This window comes from Eptatretus burgeri, chromosome 2 (assembly GCF_056783735.1).
Source record: "Eptatretus burgeri isolate ZD-2024b chromosome 2, Ebu_testis_v1, whole genome shotgun sequence".
NCBI lineage: Eukaryota > Metazoa > Chordata > Myxini > Myxiniformes > Myxinidae > Eptatretus > Eptatretus burgeri.
In genome coordinates, this window is record NC_140962.1 from 13,419,808 (window position 1) to 13,440,344 (window position 20,537).

General features: G+C 44.4%; 1 protein-coding gene across 2 annotated transcripts in view; it reads right to left on the bottom strand.

Moving 5' to 3' along the window:
- SPTBN5 (spectrin beta, non-erythrocytic 5) overlaps positions 1-20,317 on the bottom strand; it is a 325,418-nt gene extending 305,101 nt beyond the window's left edge. The window contains exons 1-6 of one of the 2 annotated variants that reach the window (XM_085863413.1): positions 20,246-20,262; positions 20,063-20,113; positions 10,841-10,950; positions 9,704-9,871; positions 6,535-6,651; positions 786-937 (exon numbers count right to left, since the gene is read on the bottom strand). In XM_085863413.1, the coding sequence (XP_085719539.1) occupies positions 786-937; positions 6,535-6,651; positions 9,704-9,871; positions 10,841-10,945 (542 nt within the window). In that variant the 5' untranslated portion in view covers positions 10,946-10,950; positions 20,063-20,113; positions 20,246-20,262. Of the gene's footprint in view, positions 1-785; positions 938-6,534; positions 6,652-9,703; positions 9,872-10,840; positions 10,951-20,062 lie in introns of both variants that reach the window. The other variant, XM_085863420.1, reaches the window with a different exon arrangement.
- Between the last annotated feature and the right edge of the window lie 220 nt (positions 20,318-20,537).

Genomic DNA, 20,537 nt, shown 5'->3' on the forward strand with positions numbered 1-20,537 from the left:
ACAGCACATTGTACTTCACAAACATTGTGCTCCATTCACTATAATTTGCCAGAGGTCATGTTCCATCTGCTTGGAAGTCAGCCAACATCATCTTCTTCAAATCATCCTTGCTGATTATATATGGCGCGAGAGAGAGAAAAAAATTACTCTGCTTCGCTGCGAAGTTCCATGTTAGATACTTTGATCTGAACCTTCACTTAAAATGAGTGAAATTAATCATTTTGAAAACTTTGAATTATCCTCACTCAGATTTCACCATCACCATAATGCATGTTGTCAAGTTGTTTAAACTTTCTTTATGTAAGAACAAGATGATTTGTAATACAGCCTACCGCCAGGAGCGTGACGCGTTACACATTTACATCGAGAGAATTGGGTCTTCCCCCATCCTGAATCCCTTCCCCCCAGATTATGCAACCCTGACAGAAACCATACTTGGGGTACCCTTGGGGATGTGTAGTTTAAAAAAAAAAGTTTTTGAAGCATGTATGATCAAATATACAAATTGACTTTTATCGTACAGATTAGTGGGTCTCAACATGCATGACCAAATTGGAGACTAGATGGGCAGTTTTATATCCAGAGAAGACATCTACTGATTCCGCTATAATTTGATGAATTCCTTCAGAAAAGAGGTGACTGCCTTTCTGGGATCATTCTTTGAGAATATGCCAATGAAGAGTTTATCCTCCCCCCCCCCACCACCCCCCGACCCCACCCCGTGAACTTTTCTAAAACAATTCAAAAGAATGTTGTAAAACCAAAGATGAAAAGTGAGGTATCACCTGTGAGCATGGATCAGTGCATTGAAAGCCAGGCCATCCCTCCAGCTCTCAGAGAAGTTATTTACATCACAACCACGGTAACCCTGAGTCTTACGCTGACACCAGAGTAGCAATGCGCTACGTGCAGAGCGCTGATCAGGAGAGATTTGCTCCTTTGGCAGAAAAGAATAAACAGAATCACCTTTTGATATGGATTACTACTACTCGTATAATAAATAAATACGAATTCCCTTACAAAGAACTTCAACACAGGAGGAGGCTATTCGGCCCATCAAGCCTGTGTAATGGCTGCCAACCGATGTTTGTTTATCCGTGCTCTATCCTTTTTAATTCTAAGCATCAAGCAAGGCAGCAGCACATACCATTTTTCAGTCTTTGGTATGACTCTGTCAGGGTAAGGTTTGAGCCACCAATCTCCTAGACTCGGAGCAGACATTCTAACAATCATGCCACACAATCTAGAATGTTCATGAGGATTAATGGTGATACACTTTCGTAATAATAACAATAATAGTCATAATAATATGCAAATAATTCCATTGTAGTCTTTCTGATAATGTTGGTGTGTAGGTCATGGCTTGCTGGTTTCCGTGGAGTGGTGAATGAGATGATCGATTGATGTAGGATAGCAACAAAAGAAAAACTTGGGACTGAAATTATAATTTAAATATCAAGAGTGATGAGGAGTATCATATGTTGGAATGCAAGACATTTCTTTTTCAATTGCAAATTTATTTTCTGCAACTTTTCTTGTACCTTTGGAAGTTAAGCTTCCATTATCTCAATGTTCATTGGGTAATTTGGACCTCATGGTGTATTTGAGCTTTGTTACAATAAGTGGTAAGAAGACAATGAAACATGTTTACTACTCTGTGTGCGAAGCGCAAAGCAGGGTTAAAGAATTGCTTCACTGTCTGTCAACAGACATCAATACACGATTGAGGAAGTACTTAATTTACAATTTAATTATTTTATATTTTGAACACTGTAGAAAATTAATCGAAACACGAACCTACACTTTACTTAGTGTAGCTATGAATTTGGCAAAATACTGTTGTGGTTACCAAATTCGCAAACCACCATTCAGGTCCCTTAGGTGAGATATCTCGGTAAGTATATGTGTAGTTAGGCCCAAACCAGTTGTCTAGAGGGAATAAATGTCATTCATGCGTGCTGCGACTCTTCAGGATAGCCGTTTTTCTTTTACTATCTTTATTTTGGACCAACCGCCATGATTACCACCGCCAACCGCGTCTCAACAGTCATCACAACATCAACCACCCACCACAACGCCGCTTCACCACAACAGCCACGACCTTTACCGTCACACCTCGCAACCGTCGCATCGCCACCGTTCTTGCGCCGCTTGTGGGTACCGGTATTGGACTCGTGCAGGGCGCGCGCCGAACAGCGTGTACAAAACCACGAATTTTCCGCTCCAAAAACGGATCAAAACGACTCACGCCCACTTTTGTTCCGTCCAATCGGTGAGCAAGGGGCGATTTGGCCCCGCCTCCAGGGCGTTGGAGGGCGGTCGCTATATGCAAATTCATGGATCAAAATGCATTCACGCCCACTTTTTCTCGGGCCAATGGGGAGCGAGGTGAAAGGTCAAAGGCAGGGGGTCAAAGGCGAAGCCACGGGGCTTATATAAGCGGCTGTGTTCGTCAGAAAGGGTCGTCGTCGTGTGCGTTGGAGTTGAGTGCAGTTGGGAAGTTCGCAGGAGGAAGAGTTCGGAGTCGGAGTTGGAGTTGGAGTCGGAGCGAAGAGGACGGAGCTGTGGAGAGGCGGCGGCGGCGAAGGCAGACGAGGGGGTGCTCGCGTCGGTGCCGGGAGCTGCACACCAGGGAGGCCGACGGCGCGACTTGGTCGAGGTGGAGACGCTCGTCGCGGGACCCGAGACAGAGTAAAAATCCTCCTTTCCCCGAGCATCAGCAACCCCCTCCTGTTTCCCCCCGCGCTGAGATAGTGTGACCAAGGGGGCCCCCTTCCCACCCCCTACCAGACACTGTCCGCGAGGCCCGCGGAGTTGGGGCACCATCGCGACTTCGCGCCTCATCATCAGACGGGTAGGCCCGACCCGGTCTCGGCCCCAGGCCCGCCTCATCCTGGAGGGTGGTTCTCTTTTCTTTTGCTTTGGGAATGTGTGTTGTCGGCGCCGTCTGTGAAGTAAAATTGTGTAAGTGTTGCCGTGTGCTCGCGTAATCGGTATTAGATCTGCATTGTCGCATTTGCTTTTTGTGTAAAATTGCATTGTGTTTCTTCTTCTTCTTTTCTATGTGCTTTTGGTGGAATTGTATATGTGTGCTTTCCGTTCATCGCGAATAAATGTGCTTTATGTTGAACTGTTTCCCGCTTCGCTTCGTCATTTCTTTCATTGAATCCTCATCTTGCTTCACGTAAAGGGTTGGTAGTGGGCTGAATACGCCCGATAATTAATCGAACCGTCGAGGCCGACGATAACACCGCTCGGTTATCCCGATAGTACGGAACGGGTCGCTTAAGTGGCCCGTGTCCAAAGTCGACCTGCGGCGAGGTGCGATCGCCCGGTCTACCCTCCGTGTGGGTACTTAGGTAGGTCGAATTTGGCTTGCAACCCTATCCCATGCGGGGGCCGATTGGCTCGATCGCGGTGAGACCGAAAGGTCCACCCGTGACTGGTTCCCGGCGTTAGTCCGAGAGGGTCACGACTGGATTGTCCGTCCGGTGGGCGACGTGCCGCGATTCGAGTTACGTGGCCGTCAGCACGCCGGCGGGCGCGAATCCGTAACAATACTTTGGCTCTGAATTTGGTAAAATTTATGGAATCTAATCCCAAATGCACGTGCGCAAAGAGGAGCGAGATAATATTTTTCACTCTGACTGTCTGTCTGGCAATCAAAAACAATTGAAAATCATTTCAAACTGGAAACTTCCTGTTTTTAAGGATGTCAGAAAGGGCACGTACAACAGGTACTAAGACCTAATTGAACGTGTTCAATAAGGTGGTATGAAAGACAGTGCATCAACAGCAGGTAAGATCTGGAAAAAGTTTTTCTTTTTTCCTACAGCCTTTAAAACGTATATTTTATTTAAATTTAATTAAATACTACACTTAAACAGTGTCTTGCACAAATCACCTTCTTGGCACTTCCAAAACCCTTAAGTTCAGCAGTACTTGGACAAACCTTACGCCATTTTACGCCAACACGACTAATCAAATTTTCCACTCGTGCTCTCGCATCGGGGAATATCGACATTCAGACAAAATCACGGCTTGTAGGCAATATGTGTCATGCTCAGAAACGCAAATCAGAAGTTGAACTGACCCTTCCCATGTCCTTTTTCTCATCCACATCCTCTGGTTCCAGCAGGCAGGAGGGTGTTCTATGAACTGTCGAGTTTCTCAAAAAATGTATTTTTTTGAAATCTTAATCTCAGTTTTCTCGATTGAACTGTGTTCGATTCCATTATGAATTTCTCCAATCAATTGTTTGCATTTCCTTTCTTGAGTAACTTGTACTTAACTTTTGTCATGGGGTTTCAAGTTAGTTGTGTTTCACTTTGGCTGAAAGTTAATTTTGAGTTGTTTGTTCATTTTTCACTCTCAAAACTGACTGCATATTATTTTGAGCTGAAAGTTAATTGTTTGCAACATATTTTCAGTTTTACCACACGACCATTCATTCAAGTATTAAATCATTGGATGCACTCATCCATTCTTTGATTCCTTCATCTGTGAACATCTGAATGCGTGAAAAGGGCGCTTTGGTATAATAAAGACTGTTGGGTCGAAGAACTCCTTGGAAGTCGTTCAGAATTTCATAATGTGGGGTTTTCTTCGCTGAGAAGAGACCTGCGGTCAACTCCCAATCTGCGGTTCTTCGGCAGATCATCCTTGTGTCAGCACATACAGTGCCTTCAGAAAGTAATCACACCCCTCGACTTTTGTCACATTTTGTTGTGTTACAGCCTGAATGTAAAATTAATTAACCTTAATTTTTTGGCACCGATTTATCGAAAATACCCCATAATGACAAAGTGAAAACATGTTTTGAGAAGTTTTTACAAATTAATTAAAAATGGAAAGCTGAAATGTCTTGCATCAATAAGTATTCAACCCACTGAATCAATACTTTGTAGAAGCGCCTTTGACAGTGATTACAGCTTCATGTCTTCTTGGGTATGTCTGTATGAGCTTTGCACATCTGGATTTGGGGAATTTCTCCCATTCTTCCTTCCAGATTTGCTAAAGCTCTGTCAAGTTGGATGGGAAGTGCCAGGAAGCAGCAGCAATCTTCAAGTCTTTCCATGGAGTCTCAATAGGATTCAAGTCTGGGCTTTGGCTGGGCCATTCAAAGATTTTCACATTCTTGTTCTGAAGCCATTCCAGTGTTGCTTTGGCTGTATGCTTGGGGTCGTTGTCCTGTTGGAACTTAAATCTTCGCCACAGTCTTTGGCCTTTTGCACTCTGAAGCAGGTTCTCCTCAAGTATTTGCCTGTATTTGGCTCCATTCATTGTTCCCTCTATTCTTACAAGTCTTCCAGTCCCTGCTGCTGAAAAGCATCCCCATCACATGATGATGCCACTTCCATGCTTCACGGTAGGGATGGTGTTAAATGGGTGATTAGCTGTGCGCGGTTTCTGACAGACGTAGCGCTTTGTATTCAGGCCAAAGAGTTCAATTTTCATCTCATCAGACCACATAATCTTTTTCTCTCATGCTCTGAGTCTTTCACGTGCCATTTTGCAAACTCCAGGCATGTTGTCATATGCCTTTTTCTCAGGAGTGGCTTCCATCTGGCCACTCTCCTATAAAGCCTGGATTTGTGAAATGCTGCAGAGATTGTTGTCCTTCCTGCAGGTTCTCCCATCTCAGCCAAGGAACTCTGTCGTTCTGTCAGAGTGCTCACTGGGTTCTTAGTCACCTCCCTAAAGACAAAGGTTCTTCTTGCCCGGTTGCTCGGTTTGGTTGGATGGCCAGCTCCAGGAAGAGTCTGGGAGTTTCATATTCTTTCCATTTCCCAATGATGGAGCACACTGTGCTCTTGGAAACTTTCAACACGAGAAATTGTTTGATACCCTTCCCCAGATCTATGTCTCCTCACAATTCTATCTTGGAATTCTATTCTATCTTGGAGCCGACTGGTAGACTGGCAGACTTCATGTTAGAGTTTCTGCTCTGACTTGCACCGTCAACTGTGGGGCATAATATAGAAAGGTGTGTTTTTCTAAATCATGTCCAATCAGTTAATTGGCCACAGGTGGGCTCCATTCAAGTTGCGGAGACATCTCAAGGATGATCAAAGGAAATTGGATGCACCTGAGCTCAATTTGGAGTGTCATAGAAAAGGTGTTGAATACTTATTGACGTAAGACATTTCAGCTTTTCATTTTCAATTACTTTGCAAAAATGTCGAAAACCATGTTTTCACTTTGTCATGATGGGGTATTTTGTGTAAATCAGTGACAATTTTTTTTAATATAACCCATTTTAAATTCAGGCTGTTGCACAACAAAATGTTACAAAAGTCGAGGGGTGTGAATACTTTATTAAGGCACTGTATAAATGAGGTATGTCACGACCAGGGTTGCGTCAGGAAGGGCATTCGGCATAAAACTTGTGCCAAATCAGTATGCGGATCATAACGGATGATCCGCTGTGGCGACCCCTAACGGGAGTAGCCGAAGGACGAACAACATAAATAAGGTACGTCATGCAATACATGATCAAATATGTAGATAGTGATTCTGGTGTAAAGGCCACACCTCTTTCAAGATACTGGAGATCTGGAATCGGAGGATAATGACCCAAATGAGTCCCAGAATGAGTGTTCGGTCACCATCGACAATGTTCTCAGCGGCTATCAGCTTAGCATCTGCAACCTGTGGGGATAGGAAGGAATAGGAGGGGGAAATTCATTTAAGAATTTTAACTTTTGCAAAAAGATGTGTTGCTTGGGGTACTTATTTAAAATAGACTAGGTTCTGACAAGATGCTGCACAAGTAGCACACTTTTAATTGTTAAGTCGGGGTTTGACTTCCAACCCAACTAAAAACGTTAGATTGGTGTTTCACAGGCAAGCCATTGCATCACAAAGTGTGTTGCCCCTTGGGTGTTGGTTGAGCTGGGAGTCGTGTGTGCTAGAATTCGCTGGTAGACGTTTAAGATATTACTTTCGTGAATAACGGGCAAGTTATTGGTGGCAACCTGAACAAATTACAAATTCCTGCCCAAGTCAGCTCCAATCTCATATCAGGCCTGGTCAACAGGTTCGTGGAAGACGTAGACCAAAACTTTCTCCAGCCATCCCCACAAGAAGGTGGAAATAATTGCGCCTGTTAAACAAGTAGTCGTAGTACATAATATAATAAAAGGGTTATTGTAAATACATGTCCAGGCAAAAACGAGTCTGACAGTCAGTTTGAGATCTATTGTGAAGCCTGATGTACTGCATGATGTTTCTCCTTCTGCAAACAATTATGGACATTTAAGAAAAAAAAAAACGTCTTGCTATTTGACTGAGCTACAACAGAGGCATAAGTTATTACCAGCAAAATAAATTTGAGAACAAATTTATATTTGTTATTCGGGTATGATGACATGAGGAATTTCAAAATATAAATATTCCTCTGTAAAACTTCATCTTGTGATGCCATGAATGAGTTTTTTTTTTAATTGTCCACAAGTGTATTGGCAGGTAGTTGCTGCAGTTTCCACTGGGATGTGTGCCTTGTACTGGGAAATGTTGTGCTGTTTCATTTTACCTGACCATTCTGTAATACCCAAATCTCAACAAAACTTTGATATGCTTGTTATGGGAAACAACGGAGGAAAGCCAAGAAACTATGTGAAAACAAATCGAAACAATGGTACACCAGTACTAATCTGCAAGCTTAAGTGGTGCTAAAATAAATTACTACAACCTGTTTGTCCCACTTGTTTTTACTGCAAGTTGGAAATTGCTTGCAGTTAACTATTGATGCTGGGATCACAAGAAAAAACTTCTTATACAAATATAAACTAGAATGGCACCTGGTAGAGCACATACCTCTGCCAGGCTGCACAGTTTAAGTTTTGTATCCCACTGATAAGTCGGATCGGGATCTGGACTTGAACCAAAATCTAATCAATTCATCCTTGTTACAACACTTCCAACCTGATCACCAAGTTTTGTCCGAATCCATCCAAAACTTTTTTGAGATATCCTGCTCACAGACTGGGGTGAAAACATAACCTACATCCACCTTCAGTGGCAGAGATAATAACATTTGACTCAAGCTTTGACTTGCAAGAACAGGCTTCACTTGGCTGAATGGAAGTATTTATTATTAACCCCCATTGGACTTGGTACGAAATGGGGGCTTATGGATTGGGCTTCATCCGTCCGTCCGCAGCCATAGCTTTCACATGAATGGACCGATTTGTATCCAAACTTAACAAAAAAACAATACACACGTGCACATCAATTTATTTTGTGATTCAATCAAAGATGGGCCGACTGGCGGCCATTTTAGTTGTAAAAACTCGATGTGGAAAACCTCCTCAAACATTTCTTGGACATGTATTTACCGATCTTGTTCAAACTTGGCACATAGATAAGGAATGGTGGCTTACACATGCACGTCATTTGTTTTCGGGATCAGATGCAAGATGGCCGACTTGCAGCCATTTTGTTACTTAACCCAGGCCGCTCCCGACGGGACAGATTGACCCGGCAGAGTTTTTTCTTGCAACTTTTTTAATAATAAATAATTTTGTACAATCTTTTACACATGCATCAAATAAAGGGTTTTACACATTCCTGTGTGTTTTAATTGTTCCTTTCTTTTCGGGATTGTTCGAAAAATGTCATTAAAAAAATTCACATAAAAAAAAAAAATAATAATTAAAAAAAAAATTCAAGTTAATGCATTCGTGGGTCAGATAGACCCGAGTATTCATCAACCTATATTTCACTCGAACAAAACATTTTTACACATGACCTCTCATATACGTTTAGAACAAAGTGTAATGCATATTCTTGATGCGTGTTTTGTTTTTGCTTTGTCTTTAAGAATCACGAGAAAATTGATTTTTAAAAATGCATTAAATGTGTCCCAACCATTTCTCAAACATCCATGGTCCGATTTTGTTCAAACTTGGCACAAGCACAGTACATGATGGAATACATGCGCATCTCATCTATTTTGTGATCTGATCAAAGATGGCCGACTGGAATACTGGCGGCCATTTTAGTTGTAAAAAAAAAAACCCCGTTATTAAACACGTCCTCAACCATTTCTCGGATATGCGTTTACTGATGTTGTTCAAACTTGGCACACAGATAATGAATGAAGGCTTACATAAATTAGTCATTTCGTTTATTTTCGACATTAGATCCAAGATGGCCGACTGGCAGCCATTTTGTTACTTAAACGTGTCCCCAACTATTTCTCGGACATGCACGGTCCGATTTTGTTCAAACTTGGCACAAGCACAGCACATGATGGCATACACGTTCACCTCCCTTTATTTTGTTATCTGATCAAAGATGGCCGACTGCTAGACAAGAGTTGTAAATAAATATGGGTTGGTCCTTTAACTCCGTCCAGCAAAATTACTAAAACCACAAGTGTGATGACATTTTATGTCTTTTTTATCATCGTATATTTTTCAAATCATGAGACATGTTGATCATTTCCTCCAATAATTTGATGCTCCTTGCTCTCCATCGTAGGAAGACAACACAGGCTCGATTGGAAGAAATTGCAGAAGCCAGTGGTAAAAATACCATGATATTAAAAAAAAAGGAAGCCTTTTATTGTTGTGCTGGTTGAAAACAAAATGCTCAGCAAATTGATTAAGAAAGCCTGTGCAGTGAAAATATGCCATGGATCCTGATAATGTGTGTTAACAAGGAAGCTAGCAAATGTAGTTGAATCGAAGCATAATACCTTTGAGTGCAGGAAGGTGAGAGCACGGTGGTTGTTCTCAATGAAATGCAAACGTGTGCGACCCCGTGCAGCACGAGGCAGACGTTGATCAGACAGCAGTTCGAGCAAGCGGAGCAGCAACACACCATCTTGCATGTCTGAGTACAGATCGTTTACCTTGAGCTGCGCCTGCACTCAGAAAAAAAACATTCTGCTCATTTATGAAGCCATTTTAAATGTTCATTATAAAAAAAAGCTCTCCTAACAAGAGAATCAAGGCTCATCAGAGTTTACTGGTTATTAATAATCAGGGTTGTTGCACAAATAAATCAATGAAGCATGCTTGGAATCATTATCCATTCAATATGATCTGTGCAATTATTGCATTGCACAGTTACTATAACCTTATTGTAATTAATGTTTACTTGAAAGTTGTAAAAAGGGATCCCTGAAAGCTCATGGTTGGCTCAGGGGTGTACACTCACCACCCATGCCATAGGGGCCAATTCTATGTCAGAGGGGGAAAACAAATTGCTAAATGAGAAAAGGAATGGAAGAGAAGAAAAAGGAAAGTTGGTGAGTTTGGAAGATGGATTCCCAATTAGCCTAGTTAATTTCTTTTTGAGATGGCTAATCACAGTGTGTTCTTCACAATAATGGGAAATGTCCACCATGAAACATGTCCACCAAGGTTCATCCAAAATCGGCCATAACGTTTTGAAATATCATGCTATTTATCATTTTTGATGCCATCCCTCAATGGTGAAACATCACTTAAAATTTCTTGCATCCGGACCTAACTTGTCCACCACGTTTCGGCCGAATACGTCAGTAACTTTTTCACATATCCTACTCACAGACAAACAAATGAACAGACAGACAGGTGTGAAAACATAACCTCTGTCGACCTTCGGCGATGGAAGTAATTGGATTAACCTTGGTATTGTAACAACTTTCCAAAGCATTTGCAGTTGTTACTTTACTTTTTGAATAAGGTGCAGCATACACAGCAAGTACACATACTGAGCCAATCTGTGAGCTGAAAGTGAGCTTTAGGCATGTTTTTCAGGTTTTGTGGGTTGTCACAAAGAATGAGTAGAATAAACAGAAAAATAAAACGAACAGATAGACAAATGGACCCTTGCTTCAGATTCATACCCGTGCAAGAAAGACATTCATCCATCGTGTGAAGGTGGACTTCTGCACACGCATATGTTGCTCCTGTAATGGACGAATCCGTCCCTTCTCAAACTCCGACTCCATTGCTCCTGCACGGGGTCACACCAGCACTGATGGTTTCAGAAATGTCCTATTGAAACAATGTAAATCCAATATAATTTCTACATATTGTCACGTCTAAGGCTCACTTATGAAATATGCCTCGGCACTGGGATACTTTGTCCCAGGAAACAGCTGAATGGTTTCTCTCTTCCATTCTGTTCCCCAAGGCCACACAAATGTGCCAAAATTCAATTGACTTCAACACTTCAGACCCTCCCCATGACACTGCTTTGACCCCTTCACTTTTTAGACCTTTAAACCCCTTAGATTTTAAAAGACCCTTTGGACGTTTACATCCTTTAGACCCTTTTTAAACGAAATAGACCCATTATAACCTTGAGACCCGTTAGTCCCAAACTACTTTTGGAATGTACCCCTTTAGACCCACAGATATTTAGACCCCTTCTGACCCTGAAAATTTCTACAGACCCCATAGACCCCTTTAGACCTTTTAAGACCCTACCAACCATTTAGATCCTTGAGACCTCCGAGACCATTTATACCCTAGCTACTATTGGAATCTACCCTTTGGATTCCTTAGACCTTAGACCCTCTTACGACCCTTTAAACCCATACAGACCTTCAAGACCGAAACATCCTTTAGAAGCTTGAGATCTGTATACCCTTAAGACCTTTTAGACATGTAGACCCTTTCGACCATCTAGACTACTTTCGACAATTTTAGTCCTTTTAAGACCTTTTCAACAGTTTAGTTTAGACCCTTTTGCTCTTTCGACCACTTTAGAACCCTCGACCATTTGAACCCTTTCGGGTGTAAACGCTTGAAGGGTCCTTTCCCTGGACAAAAACGAATGGAACATTTTTCATCAATTCAGGACTCGCTCATCCTACATATGTAGTTTTCACTGTGTGAATACAATTGTGTTATCAGGCCTTTCGGCCCCCACGGGTCCAGAATTTGCCATCACATTAAAGTGAAAAATCGACCTTATAACCAAAGGACCCCAACTATGACCACCCGCCATCGGGAGATGAGAGTCTGTCCCACTTGGGATTATCCATTATCCAATTTACAATCAGTAAACGACATTAACCCTCTATTCCTTTTTGCAGATGATTCAATATTGTGTTATACAGTTCCCCCATCATACTGGCAAGCAGAGAGCAGCTGCATCACTCTCAGGTGCTGATCTGGAATATATAAACTGCCATCATGATGAATGAAGCATGTCTTTCAATGCTGTAAAATCTGACAACCTCACACTGTCACTCTGGAAGGATCGTTAAATGAACCAACCTATCTATTTCCATGGTGAGCCATTGGAAGAGGTTCAGTCTTTTGAACTTATCGGCCCAAGTATCAGTCACGACCTCTTGTGTGTGGTTACTGATCGGGCTCCTCCGTCGTTCGATGTCAATCGTTGAAAAATCATAAATACTCTCAGCCTACAAGGTCTATATCCATAGGTCAATATAATACTGGGGTTCACTCTGCCCGTCATCCTTCCGAGGTCGACAAAATGAGTGCCAGCATGCTGGTATACTGTGTCGGAGTGGCGACCCATCCAGGATTGTGTCCAATAGCCAAGGAGACTGTTTAGGCAGAACCAACGCTCTACACAGAGTATGATCCCAATGGATGGATGAAATGGAATACTCATCTCCCCGATAGTCTGGGACCCAGCATCATATTAGTCTCTTCTGTATTATGTGGCGTCTAAATCTCTCAACATTTTTACCATCTCACGCCATGAAGCCAAAGCACAAGGCCTGAAAAAGCTGCTAACAAGGAAAAAACAAAACCAAACAAAAATATTGCCAACAGGACAGTGGCCCCTGTTTTCCACTGCCTCTCCTCCGGTCCAGCTCCCTTTGCTCTCTTCGTCTTCAGACCCTTGCCAGCTCTACCAGAATGCACACATCCCTCCATTAACCCACACCAGGTTAAGCTTACAAAATTCAGACTCTATTTCCCACTTCAACTTTTACATGACCGATTTATAATCTCGATCGTTTCATTACCTCCACCACTGAAGGTGGGCGGAGGTTCTATTTTCACCCCTGTCTGTTTGTCTGTGAACAGGACATCTCAAAAAGTTGCAGATGAATTCAGACAAAACTTGGTTTACGAGTTGAGTCGATGACAAGAACAAGCCGATTTGATTTTGCTTCAGGTCCGGATGCAGATCCGTCCCATCAGTGTCTCTTATTATTGGTACAAGATGTAAACTATTCAGCTTGGCAGAGGTATGCACTTGTCATCTTTCAGTGGATTGAAATAAGTTCACCAATTCAAGCAAGTCAAGTGAAGGTGCATAATGGCCTATTTCCAATCTCGATTGTTTCATCCGCAATGTAATTTTGCTGACAAGAAACTTTTAACTATATTTGCAGCCCTGTGTAATGGCTTTTTCACAGACAAACGACCATTTCAACAAGCATTTCAAAGATGCCTCTTCACTGTTGAAAAGACATCAGCTTTCTCCTTGAGACATTCGACTGTACGAAAATTTCAAAGGCTTTCCATCACCTTATCCAGGCTTTCAATGACATCTTGGATGCTGCTGTCCTGTCTGTGCCTGTTTGTCGTGAGGATGTTGAGGTCGTGTAGAGATTCACTTACCTTGGCAGTGATATTCATATCTCTGCTGGCTGCGAGTCAGAGGTCAATAGACGTCTGGGTCGGGCCTGGGGAGTCATGGATTCACTGGATCATGGGATGTGGCGCTGCCGGTACCTGTGCGGTATGGATGCGAGACTTGGACTTTGACCAGGGATCTGAGATGGACACTTAATTCGTTTGGTACCAGGTCTCTTCGGATAATCCTTGGCTATCGCTGGTTGGACTTTGTGTCCAACGAGCGGTTGCTGAGAGAGACTCAAATGAGACTTGTTACCTGCATAGTCTGTGAGCATCAGCTGCGGCTGTATGGACATGTGGCTTGTATTCCTGACACTGATCCTGCTCACCAGATTCTCTCAGCGAGGGAGCCTCGTGAGTGGAGGACGCCAATGGGCCGACCACGTGCCTGGTGGTTACAGTAGGTTGATCAGCATCTCAAGGAGATGGAGATAGGCCAGGCATCTGCTTGGGGGATAGCCAGACAGAGGCCCCTGGAGTACTGACGGAAAGTGGACGCAGCGACGCGCTGCTCTGGCGCATTACTCCCACACTTGACCTGACATACATCACCCATTCCGCATCCTCGTGAAACCAATATTTTGGTCCTCTGCTTTGTAAGATACTCACCTTTGTCCTGCTTGCTGTCAGTTTCTTTTGATCCTCCCAGTTAACTTTTTGTAATGTCAGTGTAATGAAGGCCTTTGTTATACATGTCAAGGTGTGTTGCAATTCTGAAGTACAAATCCATTAAATCACTTCAAAGAAAGTACAAATCGCAATACTGTTTCCAGATTTTTCCTGCCTTTAGGCCATCCTGACTGAGGCTTGCAGTTGGTAGAGGGAATGAACTATGAACAAGTGTACTACTGCATACCAACATATACCTTGTGGCAAGAAAAGATTGTATGGTGCCATCTATTTATCAACCAGGTAAGGCCAACTGATTCAGACCAGGTTTCCAAGCCTCATTGTCTTGAGACTGAAGATGGCAATTTTGAGAAAAGCTCAATTTGAGTACAAATATGGATGTTGAATGTGTTTCAGTTTTTAGTTCAAGTCTATGAATTTATTATTACCCTCACCAAACAGTATGGCATTTGGATTTGTTACCTGTCAAAGGACAGGTTAACCTGAAGCAGGTCTCCTTGGGTTAACCTGAAGCAGTATCTTCAGGTGGGTGTCTGGAATGTTCTATCCCAAAGAGAAGATGATCACCTATCTCTGTTATCATCTGAGCTCAAGCATTTGGACATCGGTGTTGCAGCACTCTCTGAGGTTCGGAGACCGGATTGCAGTGAGATCATGGTGGGTGGTTACACCTACTATTGGTCTGGTCGCTCTGATGGTTACCATTCCCAAGGAGTTGCTGTAGCTGTGTCCAATAAGCTGACTCCAATGATAATTGAGGTAACACCGGTCAACGAGGGTATTATAAGACTAAGGATTCATCACTCCTTGGGTGTCATTTCCATGGTCTCTGAATATGCTCCGACTGAGGCGAGTGATCTCACCGTGAAGGATGCATTCTTCGCCACGCTCAAGTCTGTGGTTGATCAGTGCCCCAGACGAGATACACTTCTAGTCTTGGGGGATTTCAATGCATCGACTGGAACTGATGGGGATGGTTATGAGACGTGTGTTGGTCCCCACGGGTAAAAAAATAATTTGACGACTCGGGACGAGTCTATAAAAAGGGGAGGAGGTAGTGTTACGAAGTTGGAAGCTTACTACACACAACAGCCAGGTCCTATAGATCAGTTATATTGGGAAGTACGTGTTTCTGGATTGGGTTTCGTCCTATGTTTAATGGGTGATTAATTGTACATGCGCTGTGAATTATTTTATAGTTAGGATTTTTACACCACCAACAACAATTACAACAACGCCACCTTCCTGCACTCGAGCAGTCGCCATTACGCACGTGTTTTTGGCTGAGGATGTGGGCGGAGCCTTCGTCGACTCGGGTCGAAGCTCCGCTCCGAGGAGGGGCAGAGAGAATTTCCTGCAGCCAATGAGCGGAGGGCAAGCACCACACGCGCGCCCCAGGGAATCGGGAGGCCACCACGAGTTGCCTGACAACCCCTCGTCCAATCAGGAGGCGAGTGGCCAGGAGAAGAAGCCCCTCCTCCTAAAGAGGAAGAGTGTGGTTGTCAGGATCAGCGTTCGGGAGACGGAGATCGTGGCATTTGCCGAGCAGCCTGTCATCGTGTGTGAGACATTTCTTGTGGGAAAGGAAATTTCAATTCAGACATTTCCAACCTGGTATCCAAAGCCAGTGAGTGGTTGTCGACAAGAGTGCGTTCTAGAGGATCGTGGATCATGCCGATAGCGGTCTGCAGTCTTGGTGCTGGCAACGCCAAGGTCGTAGGTTCAAGTCCCACTGTGATGGTTCGGGACGGTGTGACCGCACGAAGTGGGACAGGTACCCCGGCCCGGCTCTACTGACTAAAGACCCATGGGTCCATTTCTTGTGTGTGTGTGTGGGTGTTTGTGGGCCCCGTCTGTTAAGTAGAGCTGTTTAAGTGTTTTCTCTTCATTGTACATTGCATTTTATTCGTGATAACTCTGCTCTGTGTTCCCTTCCCCGAATAATGTTATAAATAAATACCCCCCTTTTGTTGAATGTACCAGCTCGTTTCTGTGTTTCTTTCATTGGCTAAGCATGGTGTGTGTTGGAAAATAGCGAAGCAGCAAATTGTTCATTTGGACCAACAGGCCTCGGTAACCATCCGCTCGGGTTACACACAATTCGAGCACAGTAACGGCTCGTTCCGATCGAGGCCTGCCGAGGGTGTGACTTCCCCGGTAAGCTTGCCATGTGGGTACATAGATTATATTGAAGTTAGCAATTAACCCTACCCCATGCGGTCGAATTATTGGCGATTCATGGTCCTGTCAGGGACCCGTCGGCTCTGGAGTTATCCAGGGTGATGACCTATAAATTCCAGTGTGTTCGGTGGAGCCAACTCTACTGCTCCCTCGAGCGGTCATGCTCGCCACCGATAACCGGCCCCACAACAATATATAAATATATATATATATATATATATATATATATATATACATATATATATATATATACATATATATATACATATATATATATATATATATATATATATATATATATATATATATATATGTATATATAGATATATATATATATATATACATATATATATATGCTGGGCGTAGTGGCATGCGCCTGTAAACCGGCTACTCGGAGGCTTGGGTTGGAGGATCGCTTGAGGACGGGTCCTCTGCGCTAGGCCGCGCTATGAGAGGGTGTAGGGCAGCCCGGAATCATGGCGAAACCCAATCCTTATCCCTGTGTCGTAAGAGGCGACCAGGGTTGCATCAGGAAGGGCATCCGGCGTAAAACCTGTGCCAAATCAGGATGCGGATCATGATGGATGATCCGCTGTGGCGAGTGTGTGGGGCGTGCGTGAAGGCTTGAGTGTGTGGGGTGCGGGTGAAGGCTCGAGTGTGTGCATTGCAGTTAAAGGTTTGAGTGTGTCGGGTGCGGGTGAAGGTTTAAGTTTGAGGTGTGCAGGTGAATGCTCGAGTATGAGGGGTGCGGGTGAAGGCTGGAGTTTGAGGGGTGCGGGTGAAGGCTTGAGTGTGTGGGGTGCGGGTGAAGGCTTGACTGTGTGTGGTGTGGGTGAAGGCTCCAGTGTGTGGGGCGCGGGTGAAGGATCGAGTGTGTGGGGCGCGGGTGAAGGCTCGAGTGTGTGGGGTGCGGATGAAGGCTGGAGTGTGTGGGGTGCGGGTGAAGGCTGGAGTGTGTGGGGCGCGGGTGAAGGCTCGAGTGTGTGGGGCGCGGGTGAAGGCTCGAGTGTGTGGGGCGTGGGTGAAGGCTCGAGTGTGTGGGGCGCGGGTGAAGGATCGAGTGTGTGGGGCGCGGGTGAAGGCTCGAGTGTGTGGGGCGCGGGTGAAGGCTCGAGTGTGTGGGGCGTGGGTGAAGGATCGAGTGTGTGGGGCGCGGGTGAAGGCTCGAGTGTGTGGGGCGCGGGTGAAGGATCGAGTGTGTGGGGCGCGGGTGAAGGATCGAGTGTGTGGGGCGCGGGTGAAGGCTCGAGTGTGTGGGGTGCGGGTGAAGGCTCGAGTGTGTGGGGTGCGGGTGAAGGCTCGAGTGTGTGGGGTGCGGGTGAAGGCTCGAGTGTGTGGGGTGCGGGTGAAGGCTCGAGTGTGTGGGGTGCGGGTGAAGGCTCGAGTGTGTGGGGTGCGGGTGAAGGCTCGAGTGTGTGGGGCGCGGGTGAAGGCTGGAGTGTGTGGGGCGTGGGTGAAGGCTCGAGTGTGTGGGGCGCGGGTGAAGGCTCGAGTGTGTGGGGCGCGGGTGAAGGCTCGAGTGTGGGGGGCGGGTGAAGGATCGAGTGTGTGGGGCGCGGGTGAAGGCTCGAGTGTGTGGGGCGCGGGTGAAGGATCGAGTGTGTGGGGCGCGGGTGAAGGATCGAGTGTGTGGGGCGCGGGTGAAGGCTCGAGTGTGTGGGGTGCGGGTGAAGGCTCGAGTGTGTGGGGTGCGGGTGAAGGCTCGAGTGTGTGGGGTGCGGGTGAAGGCTCGAGTGTGTGGGGTGCGGGTGAAGGCTCGAGTGTGTGGGGTGCGGGTGAAGGCTCGAGTGTGTGGGGTGCGGGTGAAGGCTCGAGTGTGTGGGGCGCGAGTGAAGGCTGGAGTGTGTGGGGAGTGGTTGAAGGCTCGAGTGTGTGGGGCGCGGGTGAAGGCTCGAGTGTGTGGGGCGCGGGTGAAGGCTCGAGTGTGTGGGGTGCAGGTGAAGGCTCGAGTGTGTGCATTGCAGTTAAAGGTTTGAGTGTGTGGGGTGCGGGTGAAGGCTCGAGTGTGTGGGGCGCGGGTGAAGGCTCGAGTGTGTGGGGTGCGGGTGAAGGCACGAGTGTGTGGGGTGCGGGTAAAGGCTCGAGTGTGTGGGGTGCGGGTGAAGGCCCGAGTGTGTGGGGTGCGGGTGAAGGCTCGAGTGTGTGGGGTGCGGGTGAAGGCTCGAGTGTGTGGGGTGCGGGTGAAGGCTCGAGTGTGTGGGGTGCGGGTCTCAAAAATCTCATGATATCTCAAAAAGTTGTGGACGAGTAATGACAAAACTTGTTGATGAGTTGGTTAGATGATAAGAACAAGCTGATTAGATTTTGGTTCAAGTCCGGATGCAGATCCGGACTATCAGTGGGATACAAAACGTGAACTGTTCATCTTGGTCTGATGCGCTCTACCGAGCGTCGTTTTCGTGATTCCGCCAACTGTTGCCCTTCAATGATGGCGTCTTTCCTCATTTCCCCCAGGCTGACATCACCTTCGAGACAGTACCTTGTGACACATTAATAATTTTCGCAGCCTTTGTCACCGAGCAACATGGCACAAATAATTATGTTACGTGTTAGATCGGGTGATGTAATTAATGACACTGGGTTAACGGTGGTAAATTCAGGAATTCATTTATTTATTCCACTTTTACAATCTTTATTTTATTTTCATTTAATTATATACTTGAATACTGTACAACACAAATCAACTTCTTTGCACTTTTAAAACCTTTCTGTTTGGCAGTACGTGCACACGTTAAATAAGGGTGGTGGATAGGACTGCTTCAGTAATGTTAAACTTCCATAAAAAATTTTTAACAATCTTTAAAATCACCATTTTATTCAAATTGAACTACTGTATATACTTTAACACTGCTGGGGTAATGTGTTGTATGAACTCTCTAGTCGAGTGCAGGATTTATAACAACAGCACCAAGTATAAAATTGGTGTAATTGTTCGGAGGAGGATTATAGGTGGTGTCCATTTCACACCACAGGTTATAAATGTGATTTTGTTAATCTATTAATATAAATATTTAGAGAGGGGTTGAAGAATCTGCCAGATTAATAATCAACCAGAAAGCTATTTTTGACAAAACCCAGGTAAATCTTCTACTCATACAGAGTCATTCAAGCTGAAGACAAGCAAACAATTTACACTTTCACACCTTGTCCGTGACTTTATAAAATAAACTACGTTTCCATTTAATCCACATTCCTAGGATTGCAAATAGACACATCTGCATGTATTTATTAAAAATTAGCATCAAAAGTGTGAGACAGCTTTCTTTAACAAACAATAGATTACAACACAAGTCCGTGAAACTTGTCAGAACACCAAACACAAATCCATGAAACTTGTCCGAACAACAAACACAATTCCATGAAACTTGTCCAAACAGCAAACACAAATCCATGAAGCTTGTCCGAACAAACAATTCCATGAAGCTTGTCCGAAACAACAAACACAAATCAATGAAGCTTGTCCGAAACAACAAACACAAATCAATGAAGCTTGTCCGAACAACAAACACAAATCCATGAAGCTTGTCCGAACAACAAACACAATTCCATGAAACTTGTCTGAACAACAAACACAGATCCATGAAGCTTGTCCGAACAACAAACACAAATCCATGAAACTTGTCCGAACAACAAACACAAATCTGACAATAGAAAATAGTAAATTGGTAGCAAGGAAGGTGTCTTACCGTGAGATGCTCGTGGGGCTTGAGCAGAGAGATGGATATGGAAACAAAAGCCTTGACGAGAAAAAGAGATATATAATGATCTGATCACAAACAAGCAAGTACAGTAAAAGCAAATGAAACGTGAGAGCACAGTGATGAGTATTAGAACAAAAAAGGGATCAAAACTGTTTGCTACAGACTGACAAAGCTCAAGCAAATGAAATAAAGAATGGAGAAATAAGAAGGGAAAGGAGTGCCAGGTGATGGGTGAGGTTATGAAAGCAGTAATCTCTGCATTCGAAAGATTGACCTTTAATACAACACTGCCTGCTAAAAGAATTTACAACCGTTTATTTATTGCGAGTCTAACCAATCGAGCAAGTACATCATGCACTCAGTCCATGAACCTTGTGACTCATCTTCTTATCAGATGGAATTGCTTGTGCATTGGGATTGTTGCAATTTAGGTAGAAATCCTCGAACCAAATGGAAAATA